At 55.0% G+C, this 19,698-nt stretch overlaps 1 protein-coding gene across 1 annotated transcript in view; it reads left to right on the forward strand.

Moving 5' to 3' along the window:
• The window catches only part of CA4 (carbonic anhydrase 4), a 311,698-nt gene extending 294,421 nt beyond the window's left edge, over positions 1-17,277 (forward strand). The window contains exons 2-9 of the mRNA XM_050764621.1: positions 7,517-7,636; positions 13,094-13,147; positions 14,308-14,463; positions 15,164-15,309; positions 15,427-15,525; positions 15,796-15,862; positions 16,016-16,179; positions 16,961-17,277. Of these exons, the coding sequence (XP_050620578.1) occupies positions 7,579-7,636; positions 13,094-13,147; positions 14,308-14,463; positions 15,164-15,309; positions 15,427-15,525; positions 15,796-15,862; positions 16,016-16,179; positions 16,961-17,155 (939 nt within the window). The 5' untranslated portion in view covers positions 7,517-7,578 and the 3' untranslated portion in view covers positions 17,156-17,277. The remainder of the gene's footprint in view (positions 1-7,516; positions 7,637-13,093; positions 13,148-14,307; positions 14,464-15,163; positions 15,310-15,426; positions 15,526-15,795; positions 15,863-16,015; positions 16,180-16,960) is intronic.
• Positions 17,278-19,698: the final 2,421 nt, after the last annotated feature.

Here is a 19,698-nt window from a genome sequence, read left to right on the forward strand (position 1 = left end):
AGAATGGCGTGAACCTGGGAAGCAGAGCTTGTGGTGAGCCGAGACAGCTGTCGCTCCAGCTCTGGGCGACAGAGCAAGACTCAGTCTCAAAAAAAAAAAAAAAAAAAAAAAAAATACAAAAATTAGCTGGGCATGGTGGTTCGTGCCTGTAATCCCAGCTACTCGGGAGGCTGAGGTAGGAGGAGCACTTGAGCCCGGGAGGTGGAGGTTGCAGTGAGCCAAAATCGTGTCACTGCATTCCGCCCTGGGCAACAGATTGAGGCTCTGTTTCCAAAAGAAAAAAAAAAAAAAGAGAGAGAGAGAAAGAAAAAAAAGAGAAAAGAAAATGTGGAGCTCTTATAAGTGCAGACCCTCTGCAACTAGGCAAGCCCCAAGCAGCCAGACCTGCCCCTAATCCTCTACCGCACAAGGCTTATTAAACTTTACACTTCAGAAATCTCGGAGTTACTTACTAGGAAAAAGCCATTCCCCAGTTCCCCATTTGCATAATAAACAAAGAGGCAGGGAAGACCCATCTAACCACCCCACGTGTACCCACATATACCCATGTGTCACCCTTATCAGATACTGGAGGTGAGATAAGCTGCCAAACGTTCAGTTTCTCTCTGCGGCTGTAATACAGCCATCCCTCCCCAGGGCCACATCTGGAGAAGGGAGTGGCTAGGACAGGGTCTTCAGGGAACCTGTTGTCTTATTCTCAGCTGCTTGTCTCAGTCCCCAACCCCCACCCCCAACTCAATATCTAAGAGAGAGAGTAGTTCCAATAGGGAAGTCTCCTGAAGGAGGCTAAAGTTCTGGGTACTGGGTTTAGGGTGGACCTAAAGAGTTGTTCTTCAATTCTCTGAATGCTACTTCATTGCTGTTAAATGATACTCTCTCCCTAAAAGGAAAAGAGACAGGAAGGACAGACTGATCTACAGTCAGACAGAAAGAAGGACTTCCAAAGTGTTAGATGAGCAGGGACAGCAGAGGGCGCCAGTGTTGTACAAAGGCACTCAGGGAGGAGGCACCCACAAGCACGTTTTTTCCCTCACACTCTACAAATCTATTCAGAACCACCTCACCCCCAACCTTACACATATTCCCCATCTCACAGGCACATCAGAGGTCAGAGTTAGGACTCCAGGCTCTGATTCTCTGACTGGCCACCAAGGGACCTTCACTAGCCCCCACTGCACCCCTCAACTATTTTCATGAACTTATGGCAGTTCCCCTCAGTGGGGAGCTGGGGAGAGGAGCTGAGACTCCCAGTTTCCCTGTCCATCCAGTGGCCCTGTCCATGTAGCAGGAAGGCGTTTGCCGCAATGTTCTTTATAATGGGGAGTGAGTTGATGATACGACCTGGGTGTATTGTGGAGCCCAAAATTAAAGTTGCGAAGGCTGTCCTGTAACATAGACTCATGTTTACACTGAAATGTGGACGTTAAAAAGCAGGACTCTTTATTGTTCACTATGTCAATAGTGTGCTTGCATATAGATAAAGACTGCAGGGGACACAGAAAAATTAAATGCTGATAGAGGTGGCATGTTTTTTCTTAAAAATATGTCAAAATTGTAAAATGATTGTCTCTGGGAGATAAGGTTATGGATAATGTTTCTTCTTCTCCTTTCCAAATATTCTACAATGGGCAAGTGTTATTTGGGTAATCAGGAAAAAGAAGTTCACACACACACACCCCTGAAAGAGCTTGCTTTCTTCCTTCCTTCCTTTCTGCTTGCCTTCCTTCCTTCCTTTTTTTCTTTTTTTCTTTTTTTTTCTTTTCTTTTTGAGATGGAGTCTTGCTCTGTCACCCAGGCCGGAATGCAGTGGCATGATCTTGGCTCACTGCAACCTCTGCCTCCCGGGTTCAAGCGATTCTCCTGACTCAGCCTCCTGAGTAACTGGGATTACAAGCACGCACCACCACCACACCTGGCTAATTTTAGTATTTTTAGTAGAGATAGCGTTTCACCATGTTGGTCAGGCTAGTCTCAAACTTCTGACCTCAGATGACACCTGTCTCCACTTCCCAAAGTGCTGGGATTACAGGGGTGAGCCTCCACCACTGCTAGTCTTTCTTTTCTTTTCTTTTCTTTCTGTCTCACACTGTTGCACTGTTGCCCAGGCTGGAGTATAGTGGCGTGCTCATAGCCCACTGCAGCCTCCATCTCGATCTCTCAGGCTCCAGGGATTCTCCTACCTCAGCCTCTTGAGTAGCTGGGACTATAGATGTGCACCACCATACTCCCCTAATTTTTTATTTTTTGTAGAGAAGGGGTCTTGCTATGCTGCTCAGGCTGTTTTCAAACACCTGGGCTCAAGTGACCCTCCTGCCTCAGCCTCTCGAAGGGCTGGGATTAAAGTTGTGAGCCACTGCGCCTGGTCAAGCCTCTTTTTTCTTTCCTTTCCTTTTTCTTCTTTCTCTTGCTCTCTCTCTCTCTTTTCTTTTCTTTTTTCTTTTCTTTTTTTTGAGGCAGGGTCTCACTCTATCACCCAGGCTGGAGTTCAGTGGTGTGATCTTGGCTCACTGCAGCCTCCACCTCCTGAGCTCAAGTGATTCTCCAACCTCAACCACCCAAGTGGCTGGGACTACAGGCATGTGCCACCACGCCCAACTCATTTTTGTATTTTTTGTAGAGACCGATTTCACCATCTTGCCCAGGCTGGTCTCGAACTTCTGGGCTCTAGCAACCTGCCAGGCTTGGCCTTTCAAAGTGCTGGGATTACAGGTGCAAGTCACAGCCAAGCCACCCGTGAGCCTGTTTTCTTAATGTTGTCACCATGTTAATTAAGGCAGGCACCTTCCCTTCCCCACCAAAGTTGCTTGTATGACTCTTCTCCCCACCCGTTCCTCCTCGTCACCTTCTTTAGGGGATCCCTCCACCACAAAACCAGAATGTAAATAAGCACACTTGGAAAATCCGACCTCCTCTGATCCCAACCTCCTGCTGGTGTGAGCTTGGGCTCTTATGGCCAAGATGCTGAGAGGGGAGGGGACAACCATGGGGGAGTATTCCTGAGTTTTCTGCAGGGGAGGAACAGAACATATGTCACCTCTATCCCTGGGTTTTTCCACACATATTACTGCTATTGTTATTTCAAAATGTTCAGGACCAGAAGTTTCTGCCAACTCCTCTACCAAAAAGGCTCCTGTCCTTCCCCAGTAACAGTCTCTAGCTCTCTCTGCTGGCTCCCCTCTCCCCTCTCGCAGATTCTCTGCACAGTCCAGAGAAATAGGGCAGGCGTAGAGAATGGGAAGAGGGTGCACAGCCTCCACAGGTGCTGGCAGGAAAGGAGTTTTTTCGTCTTTGCTGGAATACATCAGAGATCCAGGCTGGGGAGAGGTGGAGCCCGGGCTATTGACTAACTCTTCTTTTGTGTGGATTTAATCTCACTCTCCAGGAACACAAAAGCTGGAATTCCTGCAAACCTTTCCCTGAATAATCTGCGAGTCAGCGGAGAATCTGTGGGTGAGGAAAGCGAGGGCAGATGGAGGCTGGGGCTCCCAGTGGGAGGGAAGCATGTGGTGTTGGGAGGAGGTGAGAAGGCACAGAAAGAGCACTGGGAAGTGGGGCAGGAGACCAAAGTTCTAATCCTACCTCTACTCCTCTCTCCTTGCTGTGAATTTGGGCAAGCCACTGTCCTCTCTGAGCCTCAGCTTCCTCTTCTGTAACTCAATGAAGTAACGGAAGATCCCTGCCTGCTTCTGGGCTCGAGTGACCCTCTCTGAGAATGTTTCCTGGTCTATAAAATTAGGATCTTGATATCTATCCCCCAACAAAGGAAAGATCAGTCCAACCTTCCAATCCTAACAGACAAGACCTGTCTGGTCCCAAACCCTCCTCCAGCCTCACCTCCATGCCTTTTCTCATTCTGTTTCCTTTACCTGCATCTCCCTTCCCTTTTTAAGTTAAGGTCTACTTTTCTTTGAAGACTCAGAGCGGGTCAGATCTCTTGAAGGAGGCTTCCCCAGTCTCTTTACCACAGACTGGGTTAGGTGCTACTCCTCTGGGCTCCTGTGCTGTTCTGGGCATAAGGCCACTGTGGCCTTAACAACTAAGAATTACAGCTGAGGTTTACTGAGCACTCAGTAAATGTCCAGACAGGCCCTTCACCCAGCATTATAGTTCTGTTGCCCAGGCTGGAGTGCAGTGACGCGATCTCAGCTCACTGCAACCTCTGCCTCCTGGGTTCAAGTGATTCTCCTGCCTCAGCCTCCCATTTAGCTGGGATTACAGGCACCCGCCACTATGCCTGGCTAATTTTTGTATTTTTAGTAGAGACAGGGTTTCTCCATGTTGGCCAGGCTGGTGTCGAACTCCTGACCTCAAGTGATCTGCCCATCTTGGCCTCCCAAACTGTTGGGATTACAGGCGTGAGCCACTGTGCCCGGCAGCTGCTGTTTTTATTTCTGCTTTTTTTTTTTTTTAAAAAATCATGGTCGAAGGCTGGTGATTTTCCTGATCAGGACACTGAGCCTGACGGCGGTGAAAGCTGAGTGTCGGGGTTGGGATGTAGACCCCGGGCAGTGTGGCTCCTACTCCTATTCTGATCCTCTGCCTTATACTCTCTCTGCCCGCCTGCTACGCTGAGCATAAGGTATGGTAGGTTTCTGTTTAGGTCAATGTATTTGACCTTCCCCTGAGCTGTGAACCCAGGTGTGCAGGGTCTCAGCTCCCTTTGTGCCTCCACCCTATGCCTCTCACAGTCCCAGTGGGGGCTGTACCTGAACCTCATGTTCCCAGGTCTACAGCTGGGGCTCCCTTCCTTGCCCCGGTAGTCCAGGAAGAACCTGAATGTGCCAGGGCCCCTCCGCAGTGCTAACTCAATGTCCCATCCCACCCAATGCTGCCTCCACACCCGCCTAGGGTCAATTTAATCCAGCTAAGGGGGCTCCGCTTAGAGGTCATGGCCACATGTGCCAATGTGCCAAGCCGTGGGCCCAACCTCCTCAGACTTTAGCTCACTGAGGCCTCATGGCAATCTTTGAGAGAGATTGGGGGATGATTTCCGTTTCACAGATGAGGAAAACTGAGGCTCAGCTGCCATCACAGAACAAGTGGGTAGAGCCAGAAGTAACTCCAGGGTTGTGTGTCTCAAAGCCCCTTAGCTTTCCCACGGCTTCCGTTCTGTTCCTGACAGGGCCATGCGTGCAAACATCCCCAAAGGACAGGAGTGTGATTCATCTTTGCATCCGCCATGGGCCAGCGGCTACACCCAGGCACTGAGAGGCCAGTTGTGGAAGTCTGGACTGGGCAGGCCCTGGTTCACAGCAGACTCCAAATAACTGTTTATTGGTGGAGGTCAGCAGGGCAGGGATTACCATCTCCAGTTTATAGATGAGGAAGTTGGAATCAGCCGGGTGCAGGAAAGTTGCCCAAGGTCATCCATGAGTCAGAGGAAGAGCAAAGACTTGAACTCAGAACACTGAGGGCCTCCGCAGAATAAGAGGAAGGAGGCTGGGGCTGCTGGGCTAGGCTCTCCCACTCAGGTGGCCTGGGCTGGCAGCTTTATGGGCCCTGTAAGTCACTGGGACATGTCAGCACGCATTCCAGCTGTAATGACCCTAAATCAGGCCTTACACCCTGCAGGTAAGCTGGGCCCCAGGTAGCCTAAATAGTGACAGGTGACTGGTTTATGGCAGACCAGGACTGGGGTCAGGGCTGGGAGATAAGGCTGAGAATGTTAAGACCAGGTACAGGAAGGGAGGGCCCTCACCCTGTGTAACCTTGAAGTTAGAGATGGCAGATGGAGCAGAAGCCACTCCACCACCCCATCGCCAATGTGCAGGCTCTGCGGTGCTCATAATTAAGATGCATCCGTGAGAGAGTGCACAGCTTTACCCCTCCCCGCATTCCTCGGAGGGCATGCCCCACCAGAGACTGGTTCTCCTCACCCATCTTTATGGGCCCAAGATGCACCCAGGGCCCCCGTGTCTCTGGGGGGGCCCAAAGCAATGAACTTTAAAGTGAGTCATTGATCAACAGTCCCTTAACTCCACCAAAGGTTCCCAAGCCTCTCCCCTGCTCATCAGGGAGCCGGCCAGAGGCCACAGGGACTCCTTGGGGTGGTGTTTATTCCCAGGAACAGGCTTCCTCTGTCCTGAAAGGGACGTTTTTATAGCCCTGTGAACACAAATGCACTCCCTAGAATAGGCTCTGGGTGTGGAATCCCTCCCGCGGCTGTCACGGTCGCAGGCTGGTGATTACGTTATACAGTGGTGTTGATAATAGAGCCCTAAGCCTGGCATGGACACCCCCTCCCCTCCCTCCTGCCTCTCTGTAGGATCAAAGCTGCTCCCTGAGGTTGTGTGATCCTGGGCCAGGAGCAGGGAGTCAGCCTCCACTCAAAGCAAGGAGGAAGCGTTTTTGCCTGAATCCTTCTGGGTGAGGCAATCCCCCTTCAGAGGTCCCTAGCCCAGGTTCGAAGGTCGGTGGGGACTGACAGGTTGGCAGCGGGTGGGGAAGTGGCTAAAGGAGAAGAGTCCAGGTCCACTGCTGGGTTCCCCGTCCCTCTCCCGCACCCCAGCCTGAGCTTCCCAAACTCTCACAGAAGCCCCCACCCTCTATGGGACACAGAGGACCTGCAGTAGCAGGGGGGCACAGCTAAGAGAGGAGACAAGAGGCAGCTTGGGGGCATTGCGGGGATACCCCATTTCCCCAAATGTTGGAGCCGCCCTTAAGGGAACTTTCCCTGGACTCCTCTGGAGATCTTGGCAAATGGGAGAACTAGGGGTCCGTTCAGATCCCAGTCTCTTCTCTTCCCATCTCATCTCTCCACCTGGGGGGCTCAAAGAACCTAGCTCCTCCCCTTTGACCCCATCAGTTTCTCCTTCACCGAGTCCTCTTACAATCCATTTCTTAATTCTGCCCCCTCAACCCTCCCTGCTCATCACATAAACACCAGCAAGGGCAGTTTAGGGACAGCTTTGCTCTGTGTTTGAAGAAAGGTCTTTGGTCTGCTTAGAAATTAAGTTTGGAGCAGCCCGGGAGGAAATGGAAGAGATGAGACCCAGAGAGAGGATCAATGACCACTGCCTGGGAGAGACAAGAGAGGCTTTCTGCGGCCACTGATTCAACAAACGGCATCACACGCCCCTCAGCCTCTCATCTCTTCCAGGCTATCTCCACCCCCACCCCCATCCCAAGGCCATTCCCATTCAAGACCACTGCGCAGGGGTGGCGCCAAAATGATCGAAGTCATCATCGGGGCACTCATCTTTGTGTGGGTCAAGCACTTTGTGGTGTCGCGTCCCTGTTCCCAAACCAGGGACCAGGAGTAGGATAGGGGAGGGGCAGGGCGCCGCTTCCGAGTGGAGAGGACGCGGAGTGGGTGAGGGGGCCTCGGGCACAGGGCAAGAGGTGGCAGGTCGGGGCGGGGGACAGGGAGAGCGGAGGATTTCAGATGAGGGACAGGGGGAAGGTGGGGAGGCGAGGGCAGGCCCCGCCAGTGGGAGGAGCCGCCTCCCGCGTCCAGCTGTCGGGGCTCCCTCCCGTTGCTGCTCCGCTATAAAACGCAGGCCGGCAGGATCGCTGCACCCGCGGCGGCCTTCTCGGTGCGCGACCCCCGGCCCAGAGGCCTCTTTGCTGTCGCGCAAGATGCGGATGCTGCTGGCGCTCCTGGCCCTGTCCGCGGCGCGGCCATCGGCCGCTGCAGGTGAGCTCCCGGGCTCCGGCCCCAGGTGCCCCTCGGCGGCCCCCTCCGTGCCCCCAGCTCCCGCCCCGCAGAGGCTCCCCGCGGGCTGCCTGTGCGCGTTGGCGGCGCGTGGGTCCCGGGTTGCGTGTGCGCTGGGGGCCGCGAGGGTGCGGGAGGACCGAGCAGCGCGCGAGCTTGTGTGTGCACACGCGTGTCCGCGGCGGCCGGGGGAGCGTGTGCACGCGTGTACGCGGTGAGGGTGTGCGCGTGGCCGGCGTCCCGGGGCAAGAAGAGTTGGGAGTCCCTGATAAGGATGCTTCTCAGGCCGGGCGCGGGTGTTCCCGCCTGTAATCCAAGCACTTTGGGAGGCAGAGGCGGGTGGATCACCTGAGCCCAGGAGTTCGAGACCAGCCTGGCCAATATGGTGAAACCCCATCTCTACCAAAAATACAAACATTAGCTACTCGGGAGGCTGAGACAGGAGAATTGCTTGAACCCAGGAGCTGAAAGTTGCAGTGAGATCACGCCACTGCACTCCAACCTGCTGCACCGTCTCATAAAAAAGAAAAAAAAAAAGGATGCTTCTCAGACCGGCCTCAACGCAAGCCTTGTTTTCTCACCCAGCGTCCTCCGTCTGTCCGTGGGTTTCCGTCCGTCCTGCTGGGACTCAGCGCTGGGCGACTGCCCCGCGGCCAGAGCAAGGGCGGTGTGGCAGGGTCCTGGGAGTCCCCCTTTCCACCCGGGTTCCTTGCCCCTGAGGGTCGCAAGCTCCCCCGGCCTCCCTAGCCCCCAGCGCTGAATTGGGAGCCTGGTGGGCCAGGGCGGGGGGACCTGGAGCCCCGAGGCCTCTGCGGAGCCGGTCTTTCCGGACAGGGTGATTTTCGTTTAAAGATTAATGGTGAAGCCGAGCTCTTAATTATTCCTCTGGGTGGGAGGTGGCAGGAAAGGCATGTTAATGTTTGATAAGGAGCTAAAGGCGCTTCAAGAGGCTGTACACTCCGATCCTGGAGGCACCTTCTTTGAAAGCCCAGACCCCATCACCAGAAGACCCCATCTGCCAGTTTTCAGCCCACCCACCCCTCGGATGGTTCTTGGGGTCCACGCAGGCTGAAACCTCCTCTCCCAAGTTAGGTGCTCCACCCTCAAAGCCTCGGAGTGAGGGGTGAAGGTGTCCTCTGCACAGAGGAGCTAGCATGTGCCCTTTGCAGCAGGGACTGGCTGAGCTGTCATAGAGGATCGAGGGGCATCTTGCAGCCTCTCCTCCGGGCCCCTGGGGGAAGAAAGAGAAAAGGCAGAATGGGAAAACTTTTATTTGTAGGGTTAGGCACTGGAAACCTACTAAGCAGCTAGACAGTAGAAAGAGCAATGCTTTGCAATTCGGGCGCTTTGTAGCTGTGTGGTCTTGGGTAAGTCACTTCCTTTCCCATTTGCAAAACAGGTGTAGTCATTCTGACTTCAGGGGTTTTAAGGGTTCGAATAAAATACTGGGTTTAAGTGCTTAGTGCAGTGCCTGTGTGGCACGTGGCCAGTGCTCCATATACCACGTTTATGGGGCTCTCCCCCAAGCCTGGGGCCAGTGTTAGGAATGTGTCTCAGCTCATCCCTCACACAAGCTGCGATCTCCTTTAGTGCCAAGGCTTTCTGACCGGGACCTGATGTCCATTCATCCCATGGGGGACTCAAGCTGAGAAGGGACCAGGTTGCATATGGAGACACCCAGAGCATCTCTGTCCATTGAGACAGGAGGATGGGAGAGGATATTTGGTCCCCTTCAGAGCCCCAGACCCCTGGCTGGGAGCTGCTGAGACTTTGCCCAGGGCACACTTGGGTTGTGCTGAGCTGTTTTTCAGGATTATCCCCTGTCCCTCAGAGGGGGAGGTGGGGTGAGCAAGGTCCATTAGAGACGCTTCCTCAGCCATCTTGAAACAAGGGGGAGGGGTGGCAGGTCAGTCAGGGTGGGGGGCAGTAGCTGGGTGACAGGCGACGGGCTCTCAGTCTCTAACCTGTGGTCAGGGTGGATGGACTAGGTAGGATGTGGCACTGGACACTGAGACCTATGGGTAGGTAGTCCCTTTCCTTCCCAGGCCCTCTTCAGAGTGACCTGAGTCAGTGAGCTGGTACTTATCTGCAAGGGTGGCCCTCTCATTCAACGAGGACAAGAACCTGAGTGGTGGGTGATCCTGCCACCAGAACCCCACCTTCCCTCCACGGACATGGACCGGACCCCTGACCTTGACCTCACCACCATTACGTTTTCCTGGCTTCTGCTTCCTGAAGAAGGTAGTTAAAAGCGCGTTCAGCCAAGCAGGTCAAAAGTCTTCATGATTAAGACAGTGGATCAGCAGTCACCACTACAAACCTAGGAGCTGCGGCCAGAACCAGGGAAGATCAAATTCCTAAGAAAAGCTAAGCCTGGACCAGATGTGCCCCAGGGAGGCTGTGAGGCGAGTCACAGGGGGCTCCACCCTTCACAGCTGGCTCTTGGGGACACTGGCTCGAGGGAGGCTTCTCCTGGAACAGCTGCCCCTGTGGCCTCCAGTCAGAGGAGAGACCAGCCCAACTTTCAAAACCCCTTCTGCCTTCAAGACCTCTTCGGGTGGGGACATGGGAGGATTATGGCAAGGAACTGTCGTGGTGCAAATGCCCTCTGATTTATTATCTCCTCAGTCGCTGGCACTGGGAATTTGGTGGCTGTGCCTGTCAGAGGCGTTTGAACCAGAGCGACTCCATTTTGGGTGAGGGCTAGGAAAATGAGGCTGGGATTTGCTGGGCTGCATTCTCAGAAAGTCAGACATTTCTAGCTCTAGATGTTTATGGTTAACGGAACAAATTAATAATGTTTATGACACAGACCCAGACTTGGGAAGGTCCAGATACCCCGATATCTGGAGACCAAAGGCATTCCTAATTTTGCTTTAAAAATAATAATATCGGCCGGGCACGGTGGCTCACACCTGTAATCCCAGCACTTTGGGAGGCCGAGGAGGGTGGATCATTTGAGGTTAGGAGTTCGAGACCAGCCTGGCCAACATGGTGAAACCCTGTCTCTACTAAAAATACAAAAATTAGCTGGGCATGGGGGTACATGCCTGTAGTCCCAGCTACTCAGGAGACTGAGGCAGGAGAATTGCTTGAAACTGGGAGGTGGAGGTTACAGTGAGCCAAGATCGTGCCACTGCCCTCCAGGCTGGGCAACAGAGGGAGACTCCATCTCAATAATAATAACAATGTCGATTCTTGCATAATATAGTAATTAAGAAAATTAATCCTTTATCACAAACACCTGTAGCAGAGCACACGTCCTCATGTATATAACGCATCAGACGTGTTCCTTCTCTGACTTTTGGGAATGTCCTACTCTGTCTATGGAGTAGCTGTCCTTTCACTACTGTACTTTTTTTTTTTTAAGGAACATTTGTATTTTAATTATTTTTATGTGCAGAAAACTCAACAGTGTACATTTAACCCAGTTTAGTGGCAAGTTCTTTAGCCTTTGCCTTTTGGAGCTTGGCGATATGAGCCACAGACTTGGGACCCAGGACATTGCCGCCCCAGTGACAGCAGATCTCATTGTATCTCATTGTAATTGGTCCTGATAGCTTCCGCCAGCTTAGCCAAAGCGCCTTTGTCTTCTGAGTTCACCTGTGTGAAGGCGACAGTCACCACTGTACTTTCTTAATAAACTTTCTTTTCCTTTGCACTGCAGACTCGCCCTGAATTCTTTCTTGTGTGAGATCCAAGAACCCTCTCTTGGGATCTGGGTCGGGACCCCTTTCCTGTAACAGGCCTTCTGTCAGAGGAAGATTGTGGGGCTTGGAATGTCTGATAACTCTTCTGTGGAGACTGAGCAAAGGCAGAGCGGGAGCTGGAGGTTTCGGAGCTCTGCCCCACTACTGCTGGGGCTGGGGTGGCAAGTGGCCACTGCTCTCTGCAGAATCCACCCACATGGGGGTAACCCAAGTGCAGCAACTCCCAGGGATAGCAGAGCCCTGCCCGGGGCTGGGGATGGGCCATCAGGGGGAAGACACCACAACTCTGAAAAAGGTGACGCCAGCAGAGCAGGAGAGGCAGTGATCAGGGCTGGGAAACTCCAAAGCCCAAAGCGGCTCTTTGTGGCCAGCTTTCCTGGGGATGCTCCCTCATGGCTCCTTCCCCATCCTGTCCCCATTCCAGGGACTCCGTCCTGGCTTAGACTATAAGGAGATGGGATTGTGGAGGCAGCCCAGGCAAGAAGGGAGAGGGCGGATGAGCTCAGAGGCCTCAGCTTTGGCTGAGTGGGAACCGTGCTTTTCTTAGGAATTTCCTCATCCTGAGTTCTTTCCAAGTCACTTCATTTCTCGCCTCTCTCTGCCCCTCCTTGGCTTTGGCCATCTGCTCCCAAAAGGAGGCCATGGGGGTGGGGGTGAGGGGGAAGGAAGGAGTTGTCGATGGGATTTTACCAAGTGCCAAGCTGCCTAAAACCTCCTTTAATCCTCCCCACGGCCCTGTGAGGTGGGTATGTTTGTCTCATATTACAGGTGATACAACTGAGGCTCAGAGAGCTTAAGGGGCTTGCCCCCAAACCCATCTAAGGCCCCTGAGCGGCCCAGCCAGAATGCCAAGCTCTGGATGAGACGTTCTGTTCGCCCTGCTGGTGCAACCTTAAAAAAAATTAATAGACTTTATTTTTAAAGCAATTTTAGGCTCACATAAAAAATCAGCAGGAAGTACAGAGGGTTCCCATAGGCCCTTCTGCCCTGCATGCACTTTCCCCTCTTATTAACATCTTGCATCCATGTGGGACATGTGAGGTGCAGCCTTTTTTTCAGAGATGCTGGGTTCTACTGCCCTGAGGCAGAGCCCTCAGCCTGGCCCCAAAGACCAGGACTGTGGGGTTGGGGGGCGGGGGAGAAAGCCTGGCTGCTTCCCCCCAGCGGGAGCCGTGAGACGCTAGCCAAGAAGGGATCTTAGTAACACGCGGTGGGGTGCGGGGGGAGGTGGGGAGGCATTCTGGGGAGGGACCGCCTAATCTCCTCCCTCAGCTCGGATCTGGGAAGGCTGCCCGGCTGAACCTGACTCTATTGTCCCAGGAGCGGAGGCTGGGCTGAGTCCTCCTCTTCCCCTCTCACCAGAGTCTCCCTTCCAGGTTGGGGGTGGGGGAGGTAAGCGGGGAGGAGGCGGCTGGTGACCAAGGAATGAAATATCCAGGCCAGCCCCACGTTAGAGCTGAGTGGCCTCGCAGGGGTTCCCTGGAGGGCTGGTGGCTGCTTGGCCTGGCCCCGCCTGGGGAACAGAGCCCTACACCAGCTGACCTGTTGATCAGCCCTGCTTAGTTTTCCATTGAGTTTCCCTAGGTCCTCAATCCTACTGCCAGGAACACGCCATCCCAGCCCAAGGGAGGGCTCCAACCCCAGGGGTAGGCCCAGCCTCTAATCCTCCTGTGTGTGGGAGCAACAGGACACACACACGCACACTTCACACCTTTCCTCTCTGCTCCAGAGTCACACTGGTGCTACGAAAGTCAAGCCAATTCCTCCAAGGACACCTGCTTGGGTGAGTACAACCAGTCCGGGGGACTGCTGTTTATGCATGGTGGGCACCACGCAGGCCGAAATGGAGACCCCGGAAGGGTGGGAAGGTGAGAGGTGATGGTGGCCTCCTAGGCAGATATCAGTTCCCAGCACACACACACACACACACACACACTCTCTACACACACACACACACACACACACTCTCTCTCTCTCTCACACACACACACAGATATACAAATGCACACTCACACGCACACACACACTCACACTCACACACACAAACCCACACTCTCACACACACAAACACACACTCACTCTCTCCTGTCCTGGTGCTCAAGGACCAGGGAGTGTAGAGTGGCCTGAGTCTTCACTGGCACCTGCTGTCACAAAGAGGGCATATTCCCTGCGGAATGAATTGGCAGCAGCATTGAAGGAGGAAAGGCATTTTGCTGTTTCCCATAACAAAACGGGGAGTTGGTTCTATCCCAGTGACGCCCCTTGCAGGGGGCCTGAGCGATGGTCCTTTACGCTTTTATTCCAATGCTGATCAATTCAAATGCAAACCCTGCAGTCTGCTGTGTTTTGGTGACTGAGCAGTGCGCCCGCCCGCTCCTGACCCTGGCCCTCCTGGTGTTGGGGTCACCAGGGTTCGGGGAACCAGCTCCTCCAGGGCTACTCCTCTCCCTCCCATTCCTCAGATGATACTCAGCGCCCTTCATCAGAAACCCCCAGGGAGTCCCACTCCATTGCTTCCAAAGCCCTCTCCATCCATCTCCTTCAAACTCTCTGGCATCCCAGGGAAGCAGATTATCTCTGCAGCTCCCAGTTTACATTTGGGAAACCCAGGGCTTGGAGAGGTGATGTGCACCACCTCATGAAGTCGTCCCTGCCCTGGAGCTCACAGTTAACAGTTGGCAACTCTGTTCCCACCTTGTCCCACACCAGGGCTAGACTCCCCAGCCTTGCTTGTGTGTGTCTGTGGAGGAGGAGGAGGAAGGCCCAGGGAGGGTGAGGGCGGAGTTCTGAGCTGAGCATCCCTGAAGCACAGCCTTCAGGCTGCCTCAAAGCATTGCCGTGTGGGAACTGAGTGGGTGGGCCTGACTTCAGTGGGGCGGTGGGGGCTACACTTTGGTGCCAGGCACCCCTGACTCTCACAATCCACCCTCTCTCCCTGCTCAGTGCCAGGCAAGTGGGGTGGAAACTGCCAGAAGGACCGCCAGTCCCCCATCAACATCGTCACCAGAAAGGCAAAGGTGGACAAAAAACTGGGACGCTTCTCCTTCTCCGGCTACGATAAGAAGCAAACGTGGACGGTCCAAAATAACGGGCACTCAGGTGGGCTGGACGGAGGCCCCGGGCAGGCCTGGGCACCCGAGCTCCCCGAGGACTGAGAGGACAGGGCTCCTCCCGGGAGGGCACGCCAGGCCCAGGCCCATCTGTGCTGCGAGGGGGCTGAAAATCCTATGGGGGAGGACAGCTTCCGAGAGGAGAGAACACTCTAGTATGTTTTCGGTACTTTCGTCAGACCAGTCTAGGATGGGGGGAAGGAAGCGTTCCAGGAAGAAGGACATGGGCAAAGCTGCGGAGGCATGAAACAGCTCAGCACGTTCGGAGAACTGCCAGGAGCTCTGTGTGGATGAAGAACAGAGAGTGAACCCAGGCAGAGCCCAAGCAAGGCCCAGGGGCAGCTGGGCTGGGACCCAGGGGCAGGTCACCCAGGCCTGAGGAGTTTGGACATTACCCCGAGGACGCCAGGGCACCACAGAGGAGGTGGACGCAGAGGAGGCACCAGGCCAGAGCTGCAGTTTGGGGCAGTGGAGGGTGCAGGAGAGGGGGAGACAGGCAGGGAGGCCAAGGAGGAGGCCAGGGAAAGGTCCAGGGCTGTCCCACCCCGGCCCACCCGTGCAGGCCAGGACCGGAGCCCATGAAGGGTGGGAGGCAGGAGAGAATGTCCCATCTGGGTGAAGCTGGGATGAGGGCCTGGAAGAGGCTGAGGGAGACCGGTTCGAGGACTCTGCCCCTTCTGTGCCCCCAGTGATGATGTTGCTGGGGAACAAGGCCAGCATTTCTGGAGGAGGACTGCCTGCCCGGTACCAGGCCACACAGTTGCATCTGCACTGGTCCAACTTTCTAGATAAGGGCTCCGAGCACAGCCTGGATGGGGAACACTTTGCCATGGAGGTGAGGGCCCCTTCCGGACTGGGACCTTGTCTGGGCTCTGGGTGTGCACCTGCCTTGGGCAAGCAGGGTAGTCCAGGTCCTTCATAGGTTGCCTCTTCACCCCTCCACCCCCACCAGGTGCACATAGTACATGAGAAAGAGAAGGGGACATCGAGGAACGTGAAAGAGGCCCAGGACCCTGAAGACGAGATCGCGGTGCTGGCCTTTCTGGTGGAGGTGGGACTCCCATTCCTCACCTCCCAGGGAACCTGTGGCTGAGAGCTTCTTCTTAGGATCCAGAGACCTGGGACTCCAGCGAGGCAGGAGGGGGTGGGGAGACTCCAACTTCCACCTCTGTTTCTGGGGTTGCATGTCCCCGGGTCAGGTGGGGAGCCCAGAGCCTCAATCCCAGAAGCTGCCTGGCCTTCCGTCCCCAGATCAGGAGAATGAACTGGCCACCACCACTGGCTCCCTGCAGACTCTCAAGACCCTTCCCTCCCTTTCCAGGCTGGACCCCAGGAGAACAAGGGCTTCCGGCCGCTGGTGGAGGCACTGTCTAATATCCCCAAACCTGGTGAGTCAGGATTGGGGAGAAGGGCGTGGGGTGAGGAGGGGATTCCTCCCACAAAGGAAGGAGTGGGTGTGGGGGAGCTGGGCTCTCAGAGTGCAGGGGAAGTGGGGCTCCTTCTCCCACCCTCACTGACAGTGTCCTTTTTCCCCACCCCAGAGATGAACACCACGATGGCAGAGAGCAGCCTGCTGGACTTGCTCCCCAAGGAGGAGAAACTGAGGAACTACTTCCGCTACCTGGGCTCACTCACCACACCGACCTGCGATGAGAAGGTCGTCTGGACTGTGTTCCAGGAGCCTATTCAGCTTCACAGAGAACAGGTGCACAGGGCCCGGGGTAGGGCATAGATTCCCACTGCCTGGCTCCCCAGAAATTATCCCTCTGTCTGCCCTCAGAAGTCCCTCAGGATACGGGTGGGGAGCCCAGGGAACTGAAGTCCATTGTTAATCATGGACATTCACTGAAGACAGGCAAGAAAGGCCTGAGCCGTTCCATCACCAGACTGGGGGCTAGATGGGAGGCAGGGGAAGGTGGAATCATTCAGAAAATGGTGCTGGGGTTTCTACAATGAAGGAGGCTCTGGGGAGACAGCCGTGAGTCCAGAGGGCCCAAATGTCTGCCCTTGCACTACTTCCATTCCGAAACAGTGGTTCTCAAAGTGCGGCCCCTGGACCAGTGGAGTCAACATCATCACCAGGGGAATTGCTAGAAAGGCTAATCCTCAGAGCTACTGAATTAGGAGCTCTGGGGGTGGAGCCCAGGCCTCTGGGGCCCAACAAGCCCGCCTCCCAGCTGATGCTAACGCATGCTCAAGTTTGAGAGCCACTGTCCTGTAGTAAGAGTGACAAGAGAAGCAGGCATTGCTGGCCCCCTGGGGTGTGAATGAAAGGAAGCCAATGGGCGCTTAGCCCTCACCTATGCCACGCACCTCATTTACATCCCCTATTCTTATCATCTTCACGACCACCTTGAGAGCCAGGGGTTCAGAGCCCCTCTTTCCTAATGAGGGCTCCCAGGTCAGGACGAGGTGCCTGCCTGAGGTCACACGGCAGGGAGTGCAGCTCCCCCTGCCCCCACCCGCTGAGCCTGTCGCTTTCGCAGATCCTGGCATTCTCTCAGAAGCTGTACTACGACAAGGACCAGAAACTGCACATGACGAACAATATCAGGCCCCTGCAGCGGCCAGGGCAGCGCGTGGTGCTCATGTCCGGGGCCCCCGGTCAGCTGCTGCCTTGGGTCCTGCCTGCCCTGCTGGGCCCCACACTGGCCCGCCTGCTGGCCAGCTTCCTGCGATGATGGCTCACTTCTGCACACAGCCTCTTCCGTGCCTCAGCTCTCCAAGTCCTGGGCTTCCAGTCCTTAGGCTTCCCAGGTGGGACTTTAGGCATGATTAAAATATGGACATATTTTTGGAGAAACCTTTCTCAAGTGTGTTTTTAGCTTCCCACAACTACCGCACCCTGTCCCCCTCCACCCACCCCTGTTCCAGGGCCGGGGCTTTAAGGCCAGAAGATTTCTCCCGAGTAGGTACCACCAGGTGTCCTCACTCTTGTTCTCTGTGAATTCCGTGTCCACACCCCACTCCCTTCTACCGGGATCTGGACCTTGGAGAGATGCTGAAGACAGCTTGGAGTTTCATCACAGTGGAAGCGAGAGGAATTCCAATCTAATCTCTTCATCATATAGAGGGGGAAACTGAGGCTGAGAAAGAAGAAGCTGGGGCCGGGCATGGTAATTCACGCCTGTAATCCCAGCATGTTGCGAGGCAGAGGCAGGTGAATCACTTGAGCCCTGGAGTTCAAGACCAGCCTAGGCAACATGGTGAAGCCCTGTCTCTACAAAAAATACAAAAATTAACCAGGCGTGGTGGTGCACACCTGTAGTCCCAGCTACTCAGGAGGCTGAGGCAGGAGGATTGCTTGAACCCAGAAGGTGAAGGTTGCAGTGAGCTGAGGTTGCGCCACTGCACTCCAGCCTGGGCAACAGAGCGAGAGAGAAGAGGCTGCTCGGCTGGCTGGAGGCCGCATAGTGAGGCCAGGGCAGAGCCGACTGCATGGAGGCAACCCCAGCCCTGTGTGTTCTCCCCTGTGCTAGAGGTGAAAGGGTGTCCTGTGTGGGGATGGCCTAGGCAAGGTGGGCGACAGGAAGTTCATTTGTTTGCTCAAATATTTATTGAGCATTTATGCTCTAGGCACTGGGGATATGGCACAGAATAAGAGACAAAAATGCCTGCCCCCCTGGAGTCCACAGTCCAGTGGAGAGACAGCCCATAAATGAAGCAGATATGTTGCCTAATAGATCGGGAGGCAGAGAGTGCATGGGAAACAGAGAATTCAGGGCAGGGAGCCGGGCACAGTGGCTCATGCCTGTAATTCCAGCACTTTGGGAAGCAAGGCGGGCAGATCACCTGAGGTCAGGGGTTTGAGACCAGCCTGGCCAACATGGCGAAACACGGTCTCTACTAAAAATACAAAAATTAGCTCGGCGTGGTGGCAGGTACCCGTAATTCAGCTACTCAGGAGGCTGAGGCAGGAGAATTGAAACACAGGTTGCAGTGAGCCAAGATTGAACCACTACACTCCAACCTGGGCAACAGAGAGAGACTCCATCTCAAAAGAAAAAAAAAAAAAAGAATTCAGGGCAGGGAAGGTGGGAGGCCTTAAGAAAGGGGAGGCTGGGAGGAGGCCAGGGAAGGTGGCCTCTGGAGACTGCAAGTGTTGAGGTGCGGTGGGGAGGGTGCCTTCGGGGAGAAACAACAGGGAGAAATAGAGGGAAGGAGGGAGGAAGTGGGGACAGGGGAGGCAGGAGAGCGAGGTAGGGGGCATTGGTTTGGAGCAAGAGAGCTGTAGAGGTGAGGGCAGAACACAGGGACAGTTCAGAAGCTGCCGCAGCGCCCAGGAGCTGATCTGCTGATGGATTAGCAGTGACATATGAGGGAGGGCTCATGGGGGTGTCCAAGGATGTGGGGCCTGGTCCCTTGGGACTTGTCAGGAAGGTCCCCACTGCGGCCGTGATTACATCTCTATCTCTAACGGGTTGTTTTCCCTCCTGTGGCCCCGAGGGAAGTGGAGGGAGAGGAACTGGGAGGAGGCTGGTGAGAGGGGGTCCAGGACACCAGAATGAGAAGGAAAGAAGGGGACCCATGAGGTCCCCAAGCCAGGTCAGGCCCCAGGTGCCAGGAACTGAGGGCCCACAGCTCTCAGACCTCACTGTCAGGAGTAGGACTGGATTTTGGAATTCGTGAGCCTTGGAGTGGGGTTGGCTGAGTGAATGCGGGACCCAGGTTTCCCTGGCTGGGCATGAGGACCCCTCTGGCAGGCTGAAAGTCCGGAGGTAGAGAGCTTCCTCACAGGAAGGCGTGCCCACCAGGAGGGCACTGAGGGATTCCATCACCTGGTTCCAGAATCCCTTGCTGGCTGTGGGAGGGGAGCTGGTGGGAGGAGGTGGTCTCTAAGCCTTCTCTCTCCCCGTGCCCCCCATGCCCCTGACCACCCCCTGTCAGCCCAGGGAGAGGAGAGACGGCTGCTCCCCTCCCTCCTCCCTTTCCCTCCCTCTTCCCTTTTGTGACCAAAAATAAGTCCCCCCTCCCTTCCCTGGTGACCACGCAGCTGTGGGGGAGGGGTGGTAGTGCTGTTGTCATGGCAACCGCAGGCTGCCTGTCAGCAGGGGGTGTGTGGACGCAGAACCTGGAACCTGTTCTTTGGTTCCCACACAGACTGCGGGGAATCTAAGCTGCCCCTTCAAGGCTCAGGGCTCTGAGGTCAGAATGGCCCCTCCCTGCTCCCCAATGGCACCCTATCCCCACCCCCGTCCCTGCCCTCCAGGCAACCTTAGTGAAT

The sequence above is a fragment of the Macaca thibetana genome, chromosome 16 (assembly GCF_024542745.1).
Source record: "Macaca thibetana thibetana isolate TM-01 chromosome 16, ASM2454274v1, whole genome shotgun sequence".
Lineage (NCBI taxonomy): Eukaryota > Metazoa > Chordata > Mammalia > Primates > Cercopithecidae > Macaca > Macaca thibetana.